This window comes from Hippocampus bargibanti, linkage group LG10 (assembly GCF_051943395.1).
Source record: "Hippocampus bargibanti isolate YZ-2025 linkage group LG10, ASM5194339v1, whole genome shotgun sequence".
Classification (NCBI taxonomy): Eukaryota; Metazoa; Chordata; class Actinopteri; order Syngnathiformes; family Syngnathidae; genus Hippocampus; species Hippocampus bargibanti.
In genome coordinates, this window is record NC_142743.1 from 19,563,341 (window position 1) to 19,589,530 (window position 26,190).

Consider the following 26,190-nt stretch of genomic DNA (forward strand, 5'->3'; position numbering starts at 1 on the left):
AATATCCCTTTTTTTATATGTTGATTAATGGTCTCGTCAATATGGGGCCTGGTGATTGGCTTGTTGATGAAATTGGAGGACTTTATGAAATTTGTGTAACTCTGATAATAAAGAATTGTCTAAAATTTTGAGTTTTTAGATGGTGATGAACATTTTTCTAAATATTTGAAACACAATGGTGTGGATGACCCGATAACCCCATTTTTTATGAGCCCCCAAGAGACGAAACAGGCCCCTGTTCGTAAACAGCGGTGTGGAGGGGAGGCGGAATATGAGGACATGATAGTTGCTGTCTTGTGACACTCGTCTTGGGAATGCGACAACAGCCTCATCCGGACTTTTCCAGGAAAAGGAGAAAGCGGAATGACTGTTATGTTTCCGATTTCGCTATTATTGCGCTTTCGCACTTGGCAGCAGCCTGCCTGCTCGCTTTGTTTTGAACTCTGCAAACAGCTTGACGAAAGTCGCTGTCTCAGGCATCTTCGGGGCGGAGAGCTACGTACCGCGTCCTGTTGTCACGATGTCCAAACATGGTAAAGCGGTGAAATAAAAAGGTTGGTCTTCACTTTTTAAAAGATCTTGCGTGAACGTGTTAACTTTATAGTTAGCGCGTTTGACTCTTAACTAGCTTGCTAGGCTACTCGCTCGATCGATTGATTAGCGTCACACCCACCTTGGCGTTTGTCTGAATACAGTATAAATGGTTCAAGTATATTTTCTTCGCATAATAACGCTGATGTTCCTTCCTTCGTTTTCACATCAGCTGTTTATCTGTAACGGCTAACGGTTCACTGTTGTATTATGTGTGTGGGCGTGCGTGCGCACTGTGCCTTCTTATGCAGCACCCCCGTCCCTGCTGTCATGGAGGTGGGCAGCCTCCCAGTAGAGCTGTGGAGGGTTATCTTAGCGTACCTGCCTCTCGCCGACCTGGGCCGTTGCTGCCAGGTGTGTCGCGCCTGGAGGGAGCTGGTCCTCTCTCTTGATAACACCCGCTGGAGGCAGTTGTGCCTCTGCTGCCCCGAGTGCCGTCACCCCAACTGGCCAAGCAAGCCTCACCTGGAACCCGCGTCGTGGAGGGATGCCCTCAAGCAGCACGCCCTGGCCACCCGCACCTGGACTCAAAACGGACCCGAGCACCAGCCAACAGCCTGTCTCCTTTTATTCAAGCGCCGGAAAGACCGCAAGGTTTGGCATGTGGGGCCCGGGTTTGAGTTTGAGACCCTGCGAGGAGCCCTTGGAGTGGCGGGGCCTTATGACCGGTTGGTTCTCCATCCTGGGGTGTATGAAGAGCAGGCTGAGGTGGCCCTCAAGGTGCCTGTGGAGCTGGTTGGACAGGGCAGGCTGGGTGAGGTGGCCCTCTTGGTGTGTATGGAGCAGCAGTGCCCGACTGCCAGGCTGTGTAATCTGGTTTTCATGCCGCCCTGGTTCTCCACCGTGGTCTATAAGGTGAGATAGTTTTTTGTTTGATCCAGAACCACTTTTTGAAATAGTAGGACTTAAGTAAACCGGAGTTCTACAAGGAGCTACTTGAATAAGCCCAAGTATTCAATGAAAGAAAATACAGTATGCATAATTGGTAACTATTTTGTTTGTTTGCAGTAACATAAAATACTGTAATATAAAGCAAATTAAAAAAAAAATAAGAAGAGAAAGCACATAGTCGTCTTTGAAATGTAAATCCGCCTCGCCATTTCAAGGTAGGGAAATGCAGCAATATTGTCACATTTGATAAATTCCCATTTTTATGTTGAGACTTGTATTTGCCAAAACAATTTCCTTTGTGGAATTTAATGCATAACACTATTTTAGGAATAAATGTGACATCAAGTCATTGCCTGGCTGTCCTTTGCACCAACCAATTCTTTAGTGATACACCGAATGACTTCTCTGTAGATGTAAATCGGTATTCTCTTTTTTTATTTCCCTACCAGGTGACCAGATTTCTCCCTGACGTTTTCATGTTATTTTCTTGCAGCTGGCATGCAACTGACCTAAATACACAAGTAGAATTAAACAAACATGACGAAACCTCGAGTTCATTTTGGGATAGGGATGAGAAGAAATGCATTAAGCAATAAACCTGATGTACAAATAGATTTTATTGGCTTTGTGGGCAACATAAAATGACATGGTTGGCCTGATCAGGACTATGTGGCTTGAGTTTTATGCTCGTGATCTGAAGTCTTTTGAGAGGCAGATATTTTTCTTGGTAGTGCTGGAAAAAAATCACAAGGGGTTACCCGTTTCTTTTTTATGTGCATTCAGGTCATGATCATTTTTGAAAATGTTTTTCTTGTTATTATTTTGTACTTGGTTAATGCAGGATTGTTCGGATTTAGCAACGGATTAAATGTGGTGCTATTCTAGTTTTAGTTTCTTGTTATTTTTTTAATAGACACATTTCCTCTGACTTACCATGAAATGTTGTTCTCGTACTAAATGTGCTGGATCACAGTGGTGTTTCAAAAGAAATAGTTGCTGATGCCGTCATTTGCGTCCCCCCCCCCCTCTCTTGTTTGTTGTAGACATCGTGGGGTCATGTCCAATTGGATAACTGCAACTTTGAAGGGGCTCAGCTGCAAGTCCGCGGGCCAGGGACTTGCCAGGCCCGCTATTGCTCCTTCTCAAAGGGAAGCTCTGTACATTTGCTCAGTGTGGCTCTGAGTTTACTGGAAAGCTGTGATTTCTCCGGGAGCGATGCCGCTTCTGTAACAGTGGAAGGTTCACCCGTGTCTGAAAAGAATTGGGCTTGCAAATATATGGCTGCCCTGGCCAGGACATTCTCACCGTGTGAGAGCAATAATCGAGGGAACTTCACCGGTTGTTCTGATGCTACTGTTAAAAAGGAGCGCACAAGGATGGAGAACTGGAAGCAGCAAAACGGATCGGAAGCAGTTGATCAGGGCACAGTGATTGAAGATGAATGGCGTGTTGGTGAAGATGACGGCAACGGAGAAGGAGGAATCACCCAAAAAACATTTTCAGCGGATTACAAAATCTCATGTGACAACCATGGACTTGCCTATTTACTGAAGCCCCGTGCAGATGGCTCTTTGACATCCGCCTCCTGCCCACATCCCCCATGCGTGATTCCGGAACCTCTCACCCTACAGCAGGAAATAGAGAGGGACCCAGATGCTCAGATGTTTGTAGCGTCTACTCTAGGCTGCCTCGTCAGGCGTTGTCTATTTAGGGATGGGAAGGGAGGAGTCCATATGTCTAATTACGGACAAGCTCGACTGGAAGGCAACATTTTCCGTTGTCTCAACTATGGTGTCAGATGCATCCAGAACTCCATAGTAAGTATGGCCATGATAAAGAGGAATCACCGAAATCAACCACAATTTATTGTAGGGAATAATTCACATACCGTAAATCATCATTGGGGTGCGCCCCCCACCAAAAAAAAAAAAAAACTGCAACGCCCAATTTGTCAATATCACTTACTGTATATCTGATTGATGCATGAACCGAAAAGACAAAAAAACATATAATGACTTAAAGGACAACCGACGTTTCCGGACAAGTTGTGTCCATAATTTGTAAAATGGCTTCAAATGACTTCTACTGAGCGTATTTTACAAAGATTCCACCGCATATAGCTATATTTTACGTTTTAAGACTCGCGCTGAATATTCAGGAAGTCTTGTTTTTGAGTTGGTGACGAGTCCGTACGTGACGTCACTGAAGGAATGCCCTGACCGATAAAAAGACACATTGTAGCAGTCCTTCCATCACGTCAACGTATTTTGCTGTACTTGATTGGTCTGAAAACCTCGTGTTGCACCAAAAAGTCGCCAGAAGAGGGCGACCAAGCTCCATGGAAGGAATTTAGCAGCCTGTGGAAACGGGCTGATTAATTGATCACAGGAGCTTGGACGCCATTTTCTGCCTCTTTTTGGGTGAGACATTCCCCCCCCGCCCGTTTGCCTCAAAATGACACGGAATAAATTCTTTAATCGATTGCAAACATGTATGCTTTCCTCTTCAGAACTATTTGAATCATATTCATAACTGGATGTGTAACAAGAAAGCATATTCTCTGAATGTGAAGCCATTGTTTTGATTCTCCAGCAATGCAAGACGTCTTGGTGTGACGTCACGAACTGGGGGCGGGACTTTCTGAAAATGCCCAATTCGGAGCTCAATTTTTGCAGATTTTGGACACTTTAAGTCATTTTTATTGGTGTTTTGCATTTGAATAAAAATATCATGCTGCGTGTTTTGGGTATTTTGGATGCTATAAAACGTTTTTTTCATGTCAGTTAGGAAACAAAAAAGTGACGTCGGTTGTCCTTTAATTTTGGCCTTTTTTAAAAACCACATGATTGAGGCAAAACCCCAAAGAAAAACCATGTTTGAAGTTGAAGTTTAACTGTGTAAACCGGTGGGCTCCCTGTATCATTTTTTTCCTATTTAGTGAATAAATGATGGTCAAGATGTAGCACAGAACCAAATCAATCAAGCTTTTGTCAACCTCTTCTAGATAGTGATGCTGCGAAACGAAGTGTGCGAGTGCAGAGCATCAGGCATTTTCCTGCGGCTATCGGCCCAAGGCCTCATCGCTGAAAACGATATCCACTCTAACGGGGAGGCAGGGTTGGACATCAGGAAAGGAGCCAACCCAATTATTGTGGTAACAGTCACACCGATATCAGAATCATAAAGCGTTTAATAGTCCCACGATGGGGAAATTTGCAATTTACAGCTGCAAAATTGAAAGTGGTGGCGGGGGTCTGAGGATAAAACAATGTATTCTATGCACAAAAGAAAATGTAAGGAGACTGAGGCACAAAAAAGTTTTGTAAAAAGAGCTGTGCATAGTTTAAACTATAAAAATATGTAAAAATATAAAAAGCATATTTAATATATGTAACTGTATTGACTCGACAGGTATATTGATTGATGGTCTACAATCAATATGCCTGCAATGTTAACACAATTTTGCATTCATACGCGTATGAATCCTGATTGGTCTATAACCACATCATCAAACTCAAACAAAAAAAAGTGTAAATTTTTGGACATTTCCCAAATAATGGAAAATAAGACATTTTCAAGTACATGTCGATAGTACCATAAAGATGAAATTCAGTGTTATTAAAACTGAAAACTAGATATTTTTTGTATACTTGGTTTATTTTTATTTAGTTTACCATAATTAGTTTTTAGAACGGGTTGGTTATTATATTTTATTTGTTTACTTTTATTAGTTTTAATATTTGTTCTGCGTATGAGGTGTTTGACAGAGTTAATTAACAAACAAAAAAAAATCACAATCGGCATTGTGTAACAATGTAAACAATAATTTCAAAACGGTTGTTTGACCTTTCTTCTTCCGGACAGTTATACAGTAAATACTGTCATCATTCATATGTAATTTCTAAAGGAATTACAATTTGTAGTTTCAAGACTGAAATTGAATCCTTGTTTTATTATTAAGTTAAGTAGGTTGGCATTAGTTTCTGAATTCTATCTAATCTATTTGACATATTTCTTTCTCTCCCTCTCTCTCTCTCAATCCCTTAGTGTAACAGAATACACAGTGGCTTGCGCTCTGGGGTTGTTGTGCTTGGCAATGGAAAGGGTTCACTTCGGAGCAACCGGATCTATAACAACAAGGAAGCAGGTGTATATATCCTCTTCAGTGGGAATCCTGTGGTCTGGTAGGTGCAATTCCATAATCGTTTTTAATAGAAAATAATAATTGCCACATGCAAAATTGCACACAAAGACCAGAAATATGCTAAAGCACTCATTGGCAGAATCGTGACTCATAGAAAAGTCAGATTCAGGAGACTGGAGTTCAGTATCTTAGTTGCAAGTGGCAGGGAATCTTAGCAGTGAATGGACAAGGTACATTGCCTATCCCAGACTTGGATCAAGGACTCCCCTCAGGGACCCATGCCCAATTTGGTACATAAGCAGTCCATTATCTGCAAATATTGTTTATTGCAGAGGGTTTTCTCCTCCTGGAATTGACATGTATTTGACTTTTCTTTTTATCTTGACATCAACAGTGACTGCCGACTCAACTTTCATGAATGTTGACTTAAAAGAAAGTAGAATGTGACCTCTATTACCCAGTATTTCTTCACAAGTTCCTTTCTTCATGTTCCTCCCCTCTCTTAGTGGGAACCACATTTACCAAGGGCAGGCAGCAGGAATTGCTATAAATGAGAATGGCAGAGGGATGGTAATTGGTAAGTCCATTATTGGGGCTTAAAATGTAAACACAAAAAGTACTCTGTAAACCTTTCATTTTTAATTCCAGAAAATGTTATCAAGGAAAATCAGTGGGGAGGTGTGGACATCCGCAGAGGAGGTGACCCAGTCTTAAGGAATAACTACATCTGTCATGGATACTCTGATGGAATTGTGGTGGGAGAACGTGGCCGGGGACTCATTGAGGGAAACCATGTCTTCTGTATGTTATCCCCTTCTTTAATATCAATATCAGCAGCCAAAGTTCTCTCCACTAGATAGTTTTCTTTTTCTTGTTACTCTATAGGCAACAAAGGTTGCGGTGTGTGGGTTATGTCATCCAGCCTCCCGCAGCTCCTTGGAAACTACATCACCCATAACTGCATGTATGGCCTGGCTGTGTTCTGTAGAAAGGACCCTGAGAACATCGAAGCTAGGGAGGGTAACTGGCTGGCACATGACGGGATCGGTGGAGACAACAGCGGTGACAGGAGAGGCTTAGTAGAAGATGATGCTAGGGATGAGCAGGAAAATTTACACGAGGAAGGAGAACTCTTTGCATGGGAGAGCGACCTTGAGAGTGAAGATGAACGGCACACAGCACGGCGCTCCATCAGTGTGGCGCTGGTAGAAAGCAACTGCATGAGCTTCAATGGAGGTAATTTAACAATTATCAGACTTGTTTATTTTTTCACGGCCTCAATATCATTGCGTTCTCAATATTAAATGTTTTTTTTTTCATCATATTTCTCTCACCCTCTGTGTAGCTGTGGGTCTGTATATTAAAACCAGCGAACCGCTCAACGTTTATGCCAACCTCGTCAACCGTAACAGGGGTGATGGCATCGCTGTGCTCCAGAGTAGTCATCTGACCCGCCTGGTTGCCAACTGCATTCTTGCAAACCAACGAGGGGGCGTTACAGTAGAGAAAGACTCCCGTGCGGAGCTTCGCGGTAACGGCATATATGAAAACAACGGCCACGGCATCAACTTCACGGGGATCGGACAGATGCTAGAGAACGATGTGCTTGGAAACTATGGCTACGGGATCCAAGTCTCTGGATGTGGTGATGTCAAGGTGTTGCATTTGGATATTATCTGTAAAAAAACATTTCACATGAAATATATGACCGTTAACTTGTCACTTACAGGTGCTGCGCAACCGTGTGCAACCGGCATTGGGCTGTGGCATCTCAATTCTGGGAGCAGTAAAAGCTGTGGTCACTGATAACCAGCTGTTTCAGGGCCACCCGGAGAGCAAAAAAAGCCTTTTATACTTGGACCCTGGCAACGAGAGCTGTGTGTTACGCAACAACAGTATTTCAAGACATAGCAGGTATCTAAGCAACCCGCCGTGTGCCAAACTGTCTCCAACACTGCATGTCCACTGAGCCAATCTTTTTTTTTTTTTTAATAGCTGTACATATATCTCTCCTTGGACACTGGAAAACCCTCCCCCTCGTCCTCCGACCAACTCACCTTCGGGGCTCTCCTCCTCCCAGTACCCTTCACGGCTGGGAATCTCCATGGCGACCAGAATCAGTGCCACCGTGGAGAACGGTTGCCACAGTGGCAGCATGTTCTGCTCTATCCTGTGATGAAACTAAGAAGGAATTCAAAATTTCAAGATGACCTCAACAGAAGTGGAAGTGGACCTCATCGCTGCCTTCAGCAATTGCGCTCCTTGGATTGAATGGAGCCAAAAAAAGAACTGTCAATTTGAAATCTGGTTCGGTGGGTCAAAAATTGTTTGTCAATCAAATATATATACATACAGTGTTATCCAGAGAGTATTTACAATGTGTAACTTTTTCCACATTTTATATAATAGCCTCTCCACCAGAAGAGGGATTTTTGGGGGGCTATACACACTTGCGTGACAACATGATTTTTAAAGAATGTTGTTGTGAAAATATTCTAAATAAAAACTAAGAACTCACATGAATGTAAGTATTCACAACCTTTTGGTCACTATTTTATCTCCGAACCTTTGGAAGTAATTGTGAAGTCTTTTTTTTTTTTTAATATGATGCCACAACCTTGGTTAGCCTATTTTTGCGGCTGTTTCACGCATCCCCTCTCAAGCTCAATCAAGCTCGACAGGGTGAATCAGTACACAGCAATTTTCAGATATCTGCAGTGATGCTCTATCACATTCAAGTATGGGCTCTGGCTGGGCCACTTAAAGGACAACCGACGTCTCCGGACAAGTTGTGTCCATAATTTGTAAAATGGCTTCAAATGACTTCTCCTGAGCGTATTTTAATAAGATTCCACCGCATATAGCTATATTTTACGTTTTAAATGTGTTCGTTTAATTTTAGAATGAGGCTATGATATACTATCTGGAAAAAAAAGCACTGTGAATCATTTTCGGATGCATTATATCCTTACAAGTGCTCTGGGATCATTTCTATGGTAACAGAAATTTGTTGATCATTTTTGAATAATACATCTATACACCGACTACAGCAACCTGCAAAATGGGATAATATGCATTCAATTAACTGCTATTAAAATTCATTCTGAAATTTGCAGTTATTTTTGTATTCCAAAATATCCTTCACAAAACACAGTGTAATAATCCAAAATTGATTTTTTTTCCCCCACTTATTTTATTTTCGGAGATTTGACATTATCACAAAGCATTGTCCCATTATATGTCCCACAGATCTCGTATATCCTGTTGTGTGTATTGATACTATTACAACTGCTTGAACACAGTATGTAAGCTCAAATTGGCATGTCATGAAATAGCTAAGTAGTGCTTTGTCTTCAATTGGTCAGATTTCAAACTTCAATTTCAAATATGTACAGTCACTATAGCTTCATGTTGACTTCTCACCACTGTTTTGATCTTCATTACTGAAGATTCAGGGAGGTAGTGTATTGTCTGGATTTTTTTTCAGGGGAGATTTTGAGTTGAATGAACTTTTATATTCAAAATCACAATGAGTTTTGATGTATACTTTTTCATGCAAATAAGTTCTGCAACCATTCCTCTTCTGTCAGCGTTGTCTACACTTGTAAATATTCATAGACAATTAAGTCAAATCCATGTGCAACATCAACCTGTGCCTTGTTTGAGCTTTATAAGAAATGGTAGATCTAGGGTGAGCTTGATATGGGGGGGGGGGGAATGCAACCTTATGCTCGAGTCTCTTAATAAATGTCCTACCTTCTTCTCAGTCTGTGCTCTTGCAACGAAATCATTCAAATTCTTTCATTCATTTGAATGTTTGCGATAGATGCACCTGTGGCGGTCACCAAAAGAAAGTCGGAGATTTACAGAGTGCAATATACGCCTGTATAAATGCATTTACATTTTTCTTTGTCTATCAGAGCTGTGTAGATGACGTGTAGATGACGATGAGTGTAGATGACGATTTGCAATCACATTTTAATTAACTTTATTTATTATTCAATAATAAACATTTCTCAACTTTGTGTTTGTCTGTCCTTAATGTATCCTCTTGCGTTTCCTTCTCTCTGCAAATTGCTCATATTTGACGAGAGGGAGGATGAGAGAAGCCTGTTTGTGTTCATCTTGCAGTCCAGCCACGGTGTTCTGTCCACGGATCTTCTTCGCCAGGGTCAGCCCCATTGACTTTGCAACTTCAGTCATCCTAGAAAACCACATAAATAAACCTCAGTTAGCACTTTAAACAGAAGTACATTCAGTAAACCCACACAGCATCCATCCGTCCATTTTTTTGGATCCGCTTATTCTCATAAGGTTTCGTGGGGCACGCCGTTACCTATCCAGTTGTCTGTGGGCAGTTAGTGGGGCACACCTGAACTGGTTGCCAGCCAATTGCAAGGCACACAAAGACAAAAAAAACATTCGCTCTTACACCGAGTGACAATTTAGAGTGTTCAACCAGCCTGCCATGCATGTTTTTGGAAATTGGGAGTAAATCGGACAACCCAGGGAAAACCCACGCGGGCCCGGGCAGAATATGCAAACTCCACATCGGGAGGCCAGAACGGGATTCGAACTCACGACCTCTGCATAGTGAAGTTGGTGTGCTCACCACTCGGCTGCTGGGTCACCAAATAATTTCTAAAGTTGGCAATTATGATTTATCTCAGATTCTGAAGTAATGGCTAACATTTTGTCGAGAATATTCCCAATCTCAAAACCTCAACACCCACCTGGCCTCTGTGAATCCCATATCTCGATGCAATAATGTGAGGTCAACGGTCATGTCACCCATATGGAGAAGCAGAACCAGGCAGTAGGCTGCTAATTTGACACGCATTGAGTCGGACACAAAGTGAAGGACCCTAAAAGGTGACAAAATGTCAGAGTGATCAAACTGAATATATTTTGATAAATTCAAGTAGGGCAATATCACCATCATACCTTCCATTGTTGAAAGTCTCTACTGTGAATGTCCGGAATATTTTGTTTTGTACAATGCGGGGGCAGCGTTCTTCCGTGCCAACTGTGAAGACAAACCCACAACTAGTTGAGAAAGGCACAACGTGCTGCTTTTTCAGCAGTGACGGTGACTTCACTGACACTTGCGACTGATGCTCTTCTGCCGTGACAGTTTGAGAAGTATAGAAAGGTAATAAGCGCAGCATGCCATCTTCTTTCGAGCTTCATCATCACTGGGCAGGTTCTCGAGGTGCTTCAGGACACACATAACCCTAAAGCGATGGAAATTATGATCAGAAGTTCAGAAAGGAAAAGAGAAAACTAGCCTTTTGATTTCAATCCACCAAGAAGTACAGTTGTGGTTGTGTTAACCAGTGGGAAATTCAATGCTTTTCCACTAGACTCGTGGGGAAATTATGTACCCGTTGTGATTCAAATAGCAGAAAAATAGTTTTGTGTTCAACTAAACAAGCCAACGTTACGCATTAAAGGACAACCGACGTCTCCGGACAAGTTTTGTCCATAATTTGCAAAATGGCTTCAAATGACTTCTACTGAGCGTATTTTACAAAGATTCCACCGCATATAGCTATATTTTACGTTTTAAGACTCGCGCTGAATATTCAGGAAGTCTTGTTTTTGAGTTGGTGACGAGTCCGTACATGACGTCACTAAAGGACCGCATCTGCCCGTAAAAAAGACGCATTCTAGCGCTCCTTCCATCACGTCAATGTATTTTGCTGTACTTGTTTGGTCTGGGGACCTCGTGTTGCACCCAAAAGCCGCCAGAAGAGGGCGTCCAAGCGCCATATAAGGAATTTATCAGCCTGTGGAAACGGAGGTGGCCACAGGAGGTCGCCATTTTGTGCCTCTTTTTTTGGGTGAGAGATTTTCCCCAATGTTGCCTCAAAATGGCACAAATAAATTCTTGAATCGATTGCAAACATGTATGCTTTCCTCTTCAGAACTATTTGAATCATATTCATAACTGGATGTGTAACAAGAAAGCATATTCTCCGAATCTGAAGCCATTGTTTTGATTCACTAGCAATGCAAGACGTCTTGGCGTGATGTCACGAACTGGGGGCGGGACTTTCCGAAAATGCCCAATTCGCAGCTCATTTTTTTTCAGAGTTTGGACACTTTAAGTCATTTTTATTGGTGTTTTGCATTTGACTAAAAATATCATACTGCGTGTTTTGGGTATTTTAGATGCTATAAAACGTTTTTCTGATGTCAGTTAAAAAACAAAAATGTGACGTCGGTTATCCTTTAAGTGTGTGTGTGAGTAAATTGAGATGATCTTTATTCATTAAGTTGGCTTTTTGGTTTTTGGTATTTTGCTATGAGTTTTTTTTATGATGAAAAATATATGCCATGGCCTATTAATTTCTGGGAAGCGCCGGGTCAGGTGTGTCATTCTGAAATGATGTCACAATATTAACATCAGACTTAAGTCAACCTACCCTCCGTTCTCTCTCATAGCCTGCAACTCTTCAGTAGTGAGCGCTGCCATCTTGGAACCAGCTTCTTCCAATGCCTTGAATTCCACAGGACTGAGGACTGTTGTTATTCATAAGGAAAAGAAGACTCAAACACAGTTGTGGTTTTGATGTCGGCGTCACCCGCAATGGATTGGGGATCAGAAGGATACGTCCGTTCAATGGGTAGACATTCTCAGGCATGTCTGCATCTGCGTTACATGGCGGAAGGTGGAGAGCAGAATCTGCCTGTGAATCGGTCTCAGCAACTTCCTGTTTCAGAGCTGTGGAGGGGAGGGAAAAAAGAATGTAAAAATTTTGCAACCCTTAAGTTTTACATATCAATTTTACAATACAGATATTTTACAATATGATAATATGTAATGATCAATCACTCGAATGGATCAAAAAGGACGTGAACTCCCAGTGTCTATGAATGAATCACTGGTGTTTTAAAATCATGCTTAAAAACAAAATAAGAGCCAGCCTTTTAAACGGCTCTTTCAGGTGAGTGACCCCTGAATAAAAAAAAAAAAAACGACAAAAGTTACATCGCTAATCATTGTTCAAATAAAGTACATTCATCATTATGTTCCACTTGGCCCCTTTGCTTACCATCCAGACCCTTCTCATCAATTACGGTATTGGCAGCTTTTATGACGGCCTGCTGCAGCATGTCGCTGTTCACTTTGTTTATCCTGCGGGAATTCAGAGCTTTCTTCTGTTTGTTGGTACCGAACGCCTCGATCAGAGATTCAACCTGCACAGGACGTCAGACGTTATTACCAAACACATTTACTTTAAAAAACATTAGTGAAAGTGCATTTTTACAATTTTTAGACATCATTTGATTTGGTTGACAAAAGTGTTCCTTTTGGTTGTGAGGGATGCATCTTCAACAAGTACTGCGAGGAATTTAAAAAAAAAACATTTGTAATGATTCTAGTGAGCCTGTCCTTTTTCCAAAGTAGGATCCTTACCAGTGAGTTTGTAATGTCAGGTCGCATCGCTAAGAAGTCCAAACAGAAACAATTGTCCCTCTAATTAAATTAGCTGCTTAAATGAGAATGTTTTTTTTTAATTTATCACATGGAACAGGGAAATTGTGTTGCCAAATATTACTCATTATACAAACAAGAACGTGACAAACCTTTTCTTTGTAGGTCTGAGTTGCCTCCTTCTCTGTTGTCACTGTTGTTTCTCCTAGTGTAAAGATTAATTTTATTAGGCAAAACATTTAATAAAGTCCTATCAAACAAAGTATAACTCAAAATACTCCTGAACACTCTTGTTGCGCATTTGACAGCCTGGCAACTCATCACTTAGTGTTCGTTCAGGCAAAGTTATGAAACATAAAGTTACTGGATTGGAATAGTCCTCATGGTCAACGCTGGCATCACGAGCAAATTACAACTGAACATGTCAACATACACATGACCCTAAGATAACTGGTTCGCATTCAACCTAATGTAATCATTGGTAAACCAAACCCATTCACTGCAAAATAACGCTAACAGAAGAGTTGCTCGTCAAGGTAAAAAAAAAAATTAAACAATTGCTATATATATTCCTCTTACCTGGTATAACAGGCTGCATGTTGAAGAGCAGTGCACTGTGCAGTTCCATTTGCATGGTCTGCTTATTCAATACTCCAACATAATAGCTGATGAACAAAACACAAACAAGGAAAGTGTACTTGAGAGTTTTGAAAGGCGCTTATACATTAAATGTATTATTATTATTATTATTATTAAGGACAGTACTATCTTCTTCTTTTCCTTTCGGCTTTTCCCTTCAAGGGGTCGAATTAGTGTCCTCCAGCTTCAGAGGTTTGATTCGCAAGGACAGTACAATATAGCGATCTAATTCCAAAGAACCTAATTCGACCTACTTGCAAAGACTGTTGCATTTAAGGGATCCAGTTCCAAAATTTTGCCCAACATAGTACAGCCTTTCTGATTCAGCCACCTAAGCAAAAAGATACACAGTAAGAACATTCTCAACAATTAACCAGTAAAAGAGAGGTCACTCGTCTCACCAGTATTCGCCTTGATTTTTTCCGAGGGTTCACCTCATCGACACTCTTGTACATTGTGAAGTCCAGTTTCTCTGAATTCTGGACGCATCCATTGGAAAATCGGACTAAAGTAAAATACAATATACATTCATGAACGTATAAGGAGGTTGGGTTAGTGATACATTTATGAATTAGACAATAGCGTAAAGAAACTTTTCAGACTCTTGCAGGAATATTTAGTGAAAATAAAAGTTAAAATAAATGCACAGAACAACGAGTACAAAGACATACATAATTGGAAATTAACAAACTATTGCATACTAAAATAAAATAATTACATATCACTGCTTTGTCGGAGTCTCGCTCTTCTCCGCAGCACACTACAGAACAGGAGGCCGCCATTTTTGTTCTGTGTTGGAGTGTGGAGAAAACTTCCGGGTAACTAACTTCCGGTTCGTCATGCCTTCGTCACATTTATTCAAGTGAAACGTTTACGTGTACACAAAAAATCGAAGGATAAAAGTGTCATTCGTTAAGTACGCTTTAATGTGTTCTAGTATTTTTTGTCTGTTTCTAATCACGCTATCAGCATTTTGTGCAGTGTTACATTCCGAATTCTGTATATTGAATAGCCCAAACTCACTTTTATTTTGTGCAATAAATATTCTTGCATTTTCACCCCCTCTGCAAATTGCCGGGCTTATATTTGTGTCGATGCTAACTATATTCAAATAATACACTAATGTATTATTGTTCAGTGTTATTCAATGTTGTCCAACATTTTTGAAACTCGGGCCTGTTTGTCATCTTTATATGCTGTGGTTGAATCGTGACACCTATTGGTCATTTGTAAAACTGCGGATGCTCACCTCAGCGAGGTCATGGAGCACAGCGCCGCCCTGTGAGTCTGGTTGGGAAAATCTGTCTGGGGAGCGCAATTAACAAGATCGGCTATTTATTTGCCTTTCAAAGTGCGCATCTCATTGCTATCTCTTTTATGAGTAGTTTTTATTTTGAAAAGTTATTCTGGTTGAAACTACAATCGGCCGAAGATTTGCCGGAATGAACAAGACCCATTTGGCTCTCTCGCCCCACAAGGCAGGCTGCCATAGTTACAAGTAAATCCCCGGGAACCTGGATCCTGGCGTAAACGAATTTTTAGAAATATTGGACGACGTTTCGCTCGTCAAAACACTGAACTCGCTGGTTTAAATGAATGCCCTATTAATGTGGCCGACTGAATGCTTCTGCTCCCACCAGCTTGCAGGCAATTAGCTGGTCAATAGCCAGCTAACTTTAGCCGCGCCAGGGCCCGAAGTCTGCTGCTTTTTCCCACTGTTTGATTGTTCAAGGTAATGTGACGTTATATCTTAGGTTTAACATCAAATGTTTTCGGTGTAGTTAGTTGAGTCAACAGTTATCTGTGCGTCATAACGATCTATTAACTATTTGTATCATTGGCACTGCTACGAAGCTGTCGTGTAAGTGGTGCTGTTTAATTGCAATTGATACAAAATAAGACTATCGCTAATCATCAGTAGGTTTTATGGGCAACATCAATATATCTGGAGTTTCTGTTATGTGGACCAAAGCAGTGGTACACTTGTCCGTTACACTTACATAATGTTGACTTGATTGAATACTTCATGGTCAACGCATTCATTTGAATGTATCTGCCGTGACAGTTCGTTTTTTAAGAAAATATAATGACAAAGGGTAGGGTATTCAAAATCTGTATATCAGAGGTATTTTGCTTTAGAAAAATGACTCAAGTAAAAGTAAACATAGTCCTTCAAACTAAAATAAATTCAGCCCAGGAAATGATTTGATTCTATTTTTTGTTAAAGATGTAAATATGTATAAATCAATATGTATTGTATTGTATTATATTATCACTTGTTAGACTCACCAGACCAATTTGTGATAATAAGATGAGACAAAGCTAAATAAGCTCTTTAAATTTATATGTATGTACATGATATATGAGCCCATCAAATGTACACAGCTTCGTGCTAGAATACAAGCGAATAGTATTTCACTTAACCCTAAAAGGGTAATGGATGACTGACTGTAAAACATTACTGCACTGTCTTAAACCGAATGTATTGATTCATATTCCAATAACCTATTCATATCTTGCCGTTAGGAGGAGTATGGACTTTCCGAGCCACTTTGAGCAGATCTTTCAGCAGCTCAACTATCAGAGGCTGCACGGTCAACTGTGTGATTGTGTCATTGTGGTGGGTAGTCGACACTTCAAAGCCCATCGCTCTGTGCTGGCTGCTTGCAGCACCCATTTTAGAGCGTTGTTCACGGTTGCAGAGGGTGATGCTAGCATGAATATGATCCAGCTCGACAGCGAGGTGAGAACACTCATGATCGACGCAGCGCTAACTCGATGTTTCATCATAAGCCGTTGTGTGGTGCTGGTCAACCTCTGATTTGGTTAGGCTTTTTAAATAGATTCAAAGAATACCTAAAATGATCCCTGCAGCCCGATGGTTAAAGGGTAAGCATGTCTTCCTCACATTCCTGTGTTCAAATTGAGGAGTTTTCATGTTGACACACGGACTTGCATCTGTTTTCTGTTGGAATTTCGTGATTATAAACACTTAGACTAGAGGATTTAGATCAATTGATGCTGCTAATAATTGTCAAGTTTGGGTTTTTCTCACTTTGAGACTCTATTGTGAATCAGGACTATTCACGTGTTTTTTAATTAGCTGGCAGGCAATGTTTTCAATCATTCATACATTATCTGAACCGCTTAAACTCACATGAGTCACAGGCGTGGTCGAGCCTTCACAGCTCTCATGGCGCAGCAGGCGTGGTACACCCTGGACCGGTTGCCACTTAATCGTAGCATTTGGATAACTTATGGCATATTTTGGTGGAACTGCAACAGTAACACAGTATAACACACAGTATAGGCTTTAAGGCGTTTGTCATTTGAGCTTCCACTATGCATGGAACCAAACAACAATGTTGTATGTATGCAGGTGGTGACAGCGGAGGCATTTGCTTCCCTGGTGGATATGATGTACACATCCACCCTAATGTTGGGAGAGAGCAACGTGATGGACATTCTGCTCGCCGCCTCCCATCTGCACCTCAACAATGTGGTCAAAGCCTGTAAACACTACCTTACCACACGAACCCTACCAATGTCACCATCATGTGATAGACCCCCACCTCACCACCAACAGGAACAGCAGAGGCACAGGCAGCAAGTAGCAGACTTGGCGAACCCCTCTTTAGACTCCAATGCTAATAACCTTGACACAAATTCCGAAGCCTCTAAGTTGCAGCGTTCTTTCTTGCTGCAGCAGCTCGGCCTCAGCTTAGTGAGTTCTGCTTTCGGGGGGATGGAGGATGGCAGAGTGGTGGAACAGAGATCCTGTTTCCCTGCACGACGCTTCCACAAGCGCAAAGCCTCCCCAGGCCTATCGGAGGAAAGGTCCAGACAAAGGCAGCGCCCCTCTGCCCCAAACTTAGGGTTACTTTCAGAACAGGGCGTGAGCACAGACAGAGAAGAAGGAGCGCTTCTTTCACCAGATTCCCACAAGATGGGGGATGACACCAAAGTGGATCCAAGCATGCTCGGTGCCCCTCAAGACGATCCACAGATGCCAAGCCAGTCAGATAGTGGGCGGTGTGAGGGAAACAACATGGGGATAATGCAGCGTGGGGTGAGCAAGGAGGAGGACGTGGAGGACGGAGACCACCCAAGCAACGAACTAAAGATCAAATCAGGAAGTGAGGAGGAGGAGGGGGCAGAAGAACCAGAACAGAAGGTAACATTGTATTTTTATTTTTATTTTTTTGCATAGTGTTTTTTTTTGGAGGGGTGTGGTGGGGGGTTGTTGCTGTGACTTACAGTCTTGTACTAGCCCAGTTGGACCTAAGGTGCAAAGGTCGATTGTGGCCCGCGGGCCTTGGGGCTGCTGTTGATGTCAAACCTTGACGACAGTGCCTTGGGCTATCAACCTTTCAAGGATGTTGCACCGTGCACACGGTAGACATAGGAAGGTTTTTTTTATGTCCGGCAATGGACATAATTGATTAGTTTTTGCGTGAATAATAATAATACAGTGATACCTTGTATTATGAACCCCTTGGCTGACGAACTTTTGGGTTTATGAACGTGACATTTATGAAAAATTTACCTTGGTGTACGAACTATTTTTTGGGATACACACGGAGTTGCCACAATGAGTGATGTGTCGTTCGCGAACAAGCCCGTTCTCCTATCAAGAAAATGATGGCCGACTGTTTTGTCCTCTATTCCCCGCCACGTGATTGGTCAAGAACACAGCAGTGAGGGCGTGGGGGTTACAGACAGACAGACAGAGAGAGAGTGAGGCCGTTCTCCCAAAAACAAAATGGCATCTTTGGTTAAAGCCACGTGATTGGGCAAGAACGCGGCAGTGAGGGGGGAGTGAAAAAAACAAAAATGAAATGGTGAGAAAATGGATAGAAAACAGTGAAATTTGGACTCGTTTCATTCAACTTTGATAGTTCAAAAAGAGAGTGTAGACTGGAAGGTTAAAATATCCCATCAATCAGGCTCCACAAATAACCCGCACAAGCCATCTGTACACTAGATGCAAAAAACTATCAACCCAGCTAAACAGAACACAATTGATGAGGAAAAAGGTAAAATTATCGCAGAGAAAGCACCTCCAAGGGATCATTCTTCAAGATGGTGAAAGAAGAAGGCTACGTTCCTCATCAAGTGTTTAATGCTGATGAAACCGGCCACTCCATTCTATCAAGCCATCAACGACCATCACAAAGGTAAATAAAGCGACTTTATTATACGGTACAGTTAGTTTCATAGAACATTTATTTTCTATAAAATAAGGCATATTTTGTGTAGTTTTAAGGCTTAGAAAATTAGACAGTAGAAAATTATGTTTTGTGGGAACGGATTATTCTCATTTTAATGGTTTCCTATGGGAAATTAATTTTTGGGATACACACTTTTCGCCTTACACACTGTCTAGGAACCAATTAAGTTCATAAGCCAAGGTATCACTGTACACTGAATTTCTAAGCGCCTTTCAAAACTCTCAAGGACACTTTACAGTCCACTGCTCCTCTTTTCTTCCTCAGGTGCTGGTCAAACAAGAACCATTGAGCTCACCCGAGCCCACAGATGAAATTAGTGACCCTGCCGAGCCAGCGAGCCAGGAGGAAGAGGAGAAGGTAGAGCTGAGTCCCGAGAGCAGTGAACGCAGCTTCACCTCAGAACCACAGCCCAGCTCCAGTTCTCTGATGCAGTCTGGCTCCCAACATCTCCTCAAGAGCAGCCCTGGTGGAAGCAGGGCTGCTTTTGGGTGTAGTAACACAATGAACAGCAAACCCGATTTCAGTATCTCTAGTTTCCTCGGCCCAAAGAATTATGGGAGTGGCTGCGCTAGTTTGATCAGTGGAGAGGATGACATTCCCAACACCACCTCTGGTGAGGCTGTTCCTCATAGCTACCTGTTGAGGCAGGAAGCTTCTGGATCATCCGCTCCTGCCACGACCTCCTTGCTACAGTCGAGCAGTGAAGGTTGTACCCGTTTTGGAAACAACTTACAGACCGATTCCCTCTTCCTTCGCCCCCTTCATGATGGTTATGGAAACCCAAGAAGAAGTGGGCGGAATGATGTGCATGGAGGGGATGATCCATTTGGTTTGGACTTTCAACGCTCCAGCCTGGGGCTACACTCCCTCGGGCGACACCCACAAGGTGCTAGTGAAACCACCCCCACCGTTCTGGGTTATCCCGGATACAGGCGCATCGCCCCAAAGATGACAAACGTCACGGGGAGGGGACAAGGCGGCCCGCTCCAGGATCCCGCCTCTTCCTCGTCCAGCCTGGCCAGCCCCATGCTTCTTAATGAAACTTCTCGGTACGACGTGGCTAACGGCAGGCCCAACTCCCTCCCGCCTCAACTGACACGCGCCTCAGCAGACGTGCTGTCCAAGTGCAAGAAGGCTTTGTCGGAGCACAACGTGTTGGTGGTGGAGGGCGCTCGCAAATACGCGTGCAAGATTTGCTGTAAAACCTTCCTGACGCTGACCGATTGCAAGAAACACATCCGAGTGCACACGGGAGAGAAACCTTACGCGTGCCTCAAGTGCGGCAAACGTTTCAGCCAATCGTCACACCTCTACAAGCATTCAAAGACCACCTGTCTTCGCTGGCAGAACACCAATATGTCTAATGCTTTACTCTAGAGGTCTTGTCGATCCCAAGGAGGATGCTTGAAGTCAGTCTTGATCACGGCGTGACAACTATAGTTGTTATGGCGTCCATCACATTGTGGACAGTTGCCGTGAATAAAGTTAAAGAACGGCCTGATAATGTCAAACCAGGATTGATAAAATGTCATGATTATTGGCCTATTAACTCATTCACTGCCAGATGTGCAAAAATGTGTCCTCTCCAGTGCCAGGGTTTTTGTCATTGTCACTTGAATTCCAGGACCCACAGAATATTGAGTTTTAGGACTACATAAATATTCAATACAGCGTGAGAAATCTTAGACTCTTCTTTCATCAGAAAAAAATGCTTTATTCCTAAATTATATGGGTATGGAGTTATGAGCTTGAAATGAGGATGGCTGTCCAAAATACAATGCAATCCATATTGGTTTATATTGCGCTGTCACTGTTGTTTTTGTGTATGTTGTTTTTCTACTTTCTTTCCTTTCATCTTCCTTTCATAACTTTGCTGCTGCGAAATGTAAATTTATCCACTGCAAGACTAATAAAGTCAAATCCAATCCAGCAACAGCTGAAGTTGGAACAAAGCGCTAAAATAGGAAAAAAAAGGAAATGCTGCCCCCTTGTAGAAAAGAAAACATTGCCAGAGGCCATGGCCAGCGCTTTATCGGCACTCAAGCCTGAAAAAAACAAAACGCGAACAAATTCGGGAATGGCGCTCTACGTCATATTTTCAATTCCCGAATACATAGGAGAATGGCAGTGAATGAGTTAAGTTACAAAATTAGAAAATGTATTTGTCTTTACATAGCAACGTTTTACATAGAGCCCGGTAAAGACACAGTCCGTTAAAATCAACTGAATTCCAAGTGCCAAAATATACACCTTTGACTTTTCAGTCCACAAATGGGTCTATAAGCCATCAGAGAAATGCACTTACTAAACTTGTTTCGTAATGATCACAATTCACTAAAAAATCCAAGCGCACCTTACTTTGCAATCATGTTTGACGAAAATTTTAAGCCTTAATAGTTAACGATTGAGATTGAAAGGCCTGTTTTGTGTGAAAGAAAACTGCCATTCAGCAAGATTTCTGAAATGTAATTAACCATTTGTAGATTGATGTATACATTTTAAAAATAGTATGTGTAAATGGTCGCTTTGCTTCATTTCAGTGTTTTTAGACATGTCTCATGCATCTCACATACTGCACGTGTTACAATGTCAAATTACGTTTATTGTAAATATTCAGTGATTGTGAATGCCTCTTTTTAATTACGGCTGTTAAGCTGGGTGGTTTTAATAATAATAATAATACATTTAATTTCTAAGCGCCTTTTTTTTTTTCTTTTGACTTGAATACGGAGCCGCGAGTGTGGCTGCCTTTCCAGCAGCTCATGTATTTTGTTTTTCTACTTTCATTCTTTTTATCACTTTGCTGCTGTGAAATGTACATTTCTCCACTGCGAGACTAATAAAGGCAAATCCAATCCAAAACTCTCAAGGACACTTTCCAGTCACAGGATTTTTTTTTTTTTTTGTGCGGGTGAGCAGCGGCAGCCATTCGCGCTGGCGCAAAACGTCCGGGTAGACTTTACCCGGACGTTTTGTTGCATTCATCAGCCCACTTTTGTGAGCTTTTATTGAAAAAAAAGGAGAATTGTTGACTTTTCCAGGGATTTTACAGTACATGTATTTCAACCAGTTATTAGTGTTAACATATCTACGTGTGATCTGTTGACTCCGACTAATTGTTAAATGCGTGTTTCTTGTCCATCATTAAAATCACAGAACCTTATTAAACTCTGCGAGGGTCTATACCAAGTTGTAAATCGGAGCAGACTTGTTGAGTAGAAATCATATTCAGTGTTACATAAGTGAACTGAAGAAAAAAAATGAAGAATGTGTACTTTTTTTTATCACTTAATGCTCTGTGAGAATCACAATCATTACTATTGTGCACCTTATTTGTACTGAGGAGCCAGTACAATCCATGTGTTCCTATGAGAATTTGGAAATATTCTCAAATGCATTCAAAAATCTTATTTGTCAAAACTATGAAAATGCCATGTTAACAACAAAATGTATCTGCTGGTTGAGTCAAAGCTCTGCGGCAGGGTCTTTGCTTTCTGAACCAGCTCTGGTCCCTGTGATGCATATACAGGTACTTACTTGAATGCCAGAGTTATCATATTTTTGTACTATTTAACTATATATATACTTACTCTCAAGACATACAAAAAACCCTAAAATGATGATTCTGGTTTCTGCCTTTCCACCTCTCTGCTGGAAAAGTTTTTTTTTGATTGAGTCCAAATTCACAGTATTGTTTGTGTTCACTTTGATGTTAACATAGCATGAACATGCAGTATAGACGACTAGGGGGTCTTGTTGATTGTCAAATTCGGTTGCACATGCACACTGAATATTAAAAAAAACATCCATGTACATGAATAAACAAAAAACTAAAAGAGTGAAATTGTGTTGATTGTGATTTTTTTTCATGTACAACTTTTATTTTAAATGATTGTCAAATTCGGTTGCACATGCACACTGAATATTTAAAAAAAACATCCATGCACATGAATAAACAAAAAACTAAAACAATGAAATTGTGTTGTGATTTTTTTTTCATGAACTTTTATTTAAAATGCTCACATTATAAGCTTCTGTATTATTATTATAATTTTGGGGGGGTACAGTTCTCCAGGGCAGAAGTTCACAATTTTAGCTCTTTGATCATTGGTTCACCCCGCAGGCCAAGCAGAAGGTTGTTTGCCGCCAGGCTGGACATAGCGTTACGGGTGCTGTAGGAGGCACTGGCGATGTGTGGCAAAATCACTGTCGAAGGAACAGACATTAGGAACATCATTGCAGGTAGGCTTGGAATTGAATATGTAGACAAAAAAATATAGAGGCATCTGGGTATTATTTTAGTGCACAGGTGTCAAAAGTCAAGGCCCGCGGGCCAAATCTGGCCCGCCACATCATTTTTTTTTCGGCCCGCGAAAGCATATCAAACTTGTTAAATTCCATGATGATTGCTAAAATCTGAGCCAAAATTTCATATTTTTGGATGTCAACCACAATAAAAGTCATTATTCTTGACTTCAGATTTGAAAAAAGAGTTATTCATTAATTTGCTGTGTGCTCTATATGTAATATTTGAAGGGACTTAAACATTCTAATGGGTTCCCCAAATTCATAACGGCCCTCGAGAGGAAACCTTAACTACAATGTGGCCCGCGGCAAAAAAATGACTTTGACACCCCTGTTTTAGTGTGTGTCTGGGAATTTTAGTCCATCGTGTCAGGTCAGATTTTACTGATGTTGGAAAGAATAGCCCATAAGGCTCAAGTTTTTCTGTACACATATTTTGACTTATGTCTATGGACAATTTTTTCCCATGTGCTAAATAGAAAATCTCTGGGAATGTCATCCACAAAAAAAAGAATCATACTTCCTATGAACAATCATAAACTTACCACAATTTTTGAGGGTGAACAGTGGATGGTCAGTTGGTAGGGGCTCAGGGACGGTCACGTCTAGTCCAGCGCCAGCAATCTGATTCGTGGCCAATGCCTCATATAGGTCGTTTTGATTCACCACGCCGCCCCTTCAACAACAACAGCAACAACAACAACTGAAATGTCTTTATCTGTTGTGTTTGGAAATGCTTTCAGGTGTTGTGTTTTTGCTTATGTGAAGTACATTGAGTAGCCTTGTCTATGAAATATGTCATGTATAAATAAAGCCGCCTCGATTAGTATTAGTGTTCTTCCAGTATTTCAGGTGAACGTTTTTTTTCTGTCTTACCTGCTTGTGTTGATGAAAATAGAATTTGTTTTCATCTTGGAGAAAAGGTTCTTGTTGCAGATTTCATGTGTTTCAGGCGTTAAAGCGCAACACGCTAATAGGAAATCGGACTGCTTTGCCAGATCATCAAAAGACACTACGACAAAGGTATTGGTCATCATTTGTACAAAAGCACATTGACACAATTCCATAAAGAGAATTCTGAATTCCAAGTTAAGACATCAGACTGGTTCTTACCATACTCTGCATTAATGTCGCGAGCTAGATCGGGCCGGGGACCCATGTCAGTGTAGATGAACTTTTTCACTTTAAAAGGAGCCAAGCGTTCGGCAATGGCCACACCTTTAGAGCCAAGCATACAGAGTCAGACAATCCATCATATTTGAGATGGCTTTACATGTTTGTTTTCTGGAGTTCTCACCAATCCTCCCCAGGCCTAAAATACCCACAGTGCTGTTGGCCAACTCGTGTCCACACAGCCACAGGGTTCTCCATGTTCCCCATCCTCCACTGAAGGCAAGGTTAAAAGGCAGCTTACAATGTGTGCATGATGGATTCGAGGTCATGGAAAAGCTTGTGTGTATGTGTGCAAATTACGTCTTGGCTTCATGTGTTGCCTCGATGAGTCTCCTGGAAGTTGCTAACAGCAAAGCTACAGTCAGTTCAGCAACGGCATCTGTCAGAACGTCTGGTGTGTAACCCACACGGATTCCTCTGCATGGACACACATCCTTATTAAAAGATCACTGAAACAATAATAATAACCATCACCATCATTATTATTATTATCATCATTGTACTTTTTAAAATGTTGTTTATTATAACTATTACTATCTACTACTACTTCTACGACTACTATCATCAGCTTCCTTCATGAATACTGCCAGTGGGTAGCATAGTGATTCAATCGTCCAGTTTTCTAAATGCTGACTTTAAGAATTGTGTGACATCAGAATCACCTTTTCTTGAGCTCCTCTAGAGAGAGGTGGTCAAAGCCCACAGACATGGTGCTTAGGACCTTCAGGTTGGGACCTGCAGAAACAACCCGAACATTCATGTGTGTTGAAAGCATGTGTGATCAGTTGTGTTGAGAATGGGCAGCCCCCTAACCTGCAGCATCCAACAGTTCGGCATCAATTTTCTCAGTTAAGACACAGAGGAGAGCATCAACACCTTTGACCTTCTGAAGAAGCTCCTTCCTTGGTACTGGGACATCATCAGAGTCCCACAACTCAAATTTCACTCTACAAAAGAGACACGTGTCCAGTGAAATCAAACCAATCAAATTATAATAATAATACAATTCAAATCAAAACAATGAATAGTTTGTAGAGTGTGTCTTTGTAGTTCACGTGTGGAGATACCCTTTAGTCTACATGTCTTATCTCACCTATTGGGTGACAAACAGCACCCCCACGTCTACCCTCCCCTACAATTTACTCTACTTAGCACGTTGTGTTTGGATTTTTTTCAGGTGCGATGTTGTATGAAAAGTTGAAGATGACATCTCCAATATTTCTAATGGGTACAGCAGTAATAAGTTTACACGGCGCGTGGTCACTCACTGTCCAGATTCGTGAAGGATCCTCAGGCCCTCTGGTGGGATCTGGCGGGTGACATACACCCGTGGTAGAGTTGACATGTTCCGGTGTATGAAGCCTATTGGAGACCCAGTGAGTATCAGCGGCTTGACAGCAGCCCGCTGGAGCTGACGCAGTGCCACACGACTGCACCACATCGCTAACAGAAAGTAAACTACAAGGGAGGCGAGAGTTCGTTGGTACTTTGAGGCTGTGGACCTTCTGCGTGCAGACATTGGCCTCTGGTTGAGTGGGAGGTGCTCCTGTATAACTGGCCAATCTGATTAGAGGGAGGATGTCTCTAAAGTCTGAAGGTGAAGGGGAATATGTCATGTTTTCAGTATTAAACAGTATGATAGAGTAATTGTATTTTACAAACATGCGGGGAACAATTTTGAATCTATTGAGAACAACATTTGACTCGCTTCTACACTACAACAGTCTTAATGAGAGTCAGGAATCTGGACAATGTAAATGTTTCACTTGATTGTT

At 41.6% G+C, this 26,190-nt stretch overlaps 4 protein-coding genes across 5 annotated transcripts; 2 read left to right on the plus strand and 2 right to left on the minus strand.

Moving 5' to 3' along the window:
- Positions 1-218: 218 nt before the first annotated feature.
- On the plus strand, positions 219-9,651 carry fbxo10 (F-box protein 10). Its single transcript, XM_089006562.1, has 11 exons — positions 219-554; positions 843-1,446; positions 2,526-3,299; positions 4,487-4,636; positions 5,530-5,666; positions 6,133-6,203; positions 6,275-6,427; positions 6,512-6,862; positions 6,972-7,282; positions 7,356-7,540; positions 7,622-9,651. The coding sequence occupies exons 2-11, from the start codon at positions 862-864 to the stop codon at positions 7,800-7,802; spliced, it is 2,898 nt and encodes a 965-aa protein (XP_088862688.1). The 5' UTR covers positions 219-554; positions 843-861; the 3' UTR covers positions 7,803-9,651.
- On the minus strand, positions 9,598-14,515 carry polr1e (RNA polymerase I subunit E). The gene is made up of 12 exons (XM_089006563.1): positions 14,425-14,515; positions 14,108-14,211; positions 13,961-14,037; positions 13,647-13,732; positions 13,220-13,272; positions 12,685-12,829; positions 12,243-12,353; positions 12,055-12,151; positions 10,730-10,860; positions 10,571-10,652; positions 10,360-10,491; positions 9,598-9,830 (listed from the first exon to the last, which is right to left on the minus strand). Exons 1-12 carry the CDS (start codon positions 14,486-14,488, stop codon positions 9,665-9,667), a joined length of 1,248 nt encoding a protein of 415 aa, XP_088862689.1. The 5' UTR covers positions 14,489-14,515; the 3' UTR covers positions 9,598-9,664.
- Positions 14,516-14,963: 448 nt separating this feature from the next.
- On the plus strand, positions 14,964-22,724 carry zbtb5 (zinc finger and BTB domain containing 5). 2 transcript variants are annotated; one of them, XM_089006374.1, is made up of 5 exons: positions 14,964-15,438; positions 16,233-16,326; positions 16,409-16,449; positions 17,086-17,880; positions 19,202-22,724. In XM_089006374.1, exons 3-5 carry the CDS (start codon positions 16,423-16,425, stop codon positions 20,312-20,314), a joined length of 1,935 nt encoding a protein of 644 aa, XP_088862500.1. In that variant the 5' UTR covers positions 14,964-15,438; positions 16,233-16,326; positions 16,409-16,422; the 3' UTR covers positions 20,315-22,724. The 2 variants fall into 2 exon arrangements, with proteins under 2 accessions (XP_088862500.1, XP_088862499.1); XM_089006373.1 differs by having other exon boundaries at positions 16,233-16,449.
- A 150-nt stretch (positions 22,725-22,874) lies between these two features.
- On the minus strand, positions 22,875-25,924 carry grhprb (glyoxylate reductase/hydroxypyruvate reductase b). Its single transcript, XM_089006376.1, has 9 exons — positions 25,684-25,924; positions 25,229-25,362; positions 25,078-25,150; positions 24,716-24,832; positions 24,540-24,628; positions 24,356-24,460; positions 24,119-24,254; positions 23,788-23,918; positions 22,875-23,143 (listed from the first exon to the last, which is right to left on the minus strand). Exons 1-9 carry the CDS (start codon positions 25,854-25,856, stop codon positions 23,022-23,024), a joined length of 1,080 nt encoding a protein of 359 aa, XP_088862502.1. The 5' UTR covers positions 25,857-25,924; the 3' UTR covers positions 22,875-23,021.
- Positions 25,925-26,190: the final 266 nt, after the last annotated feature.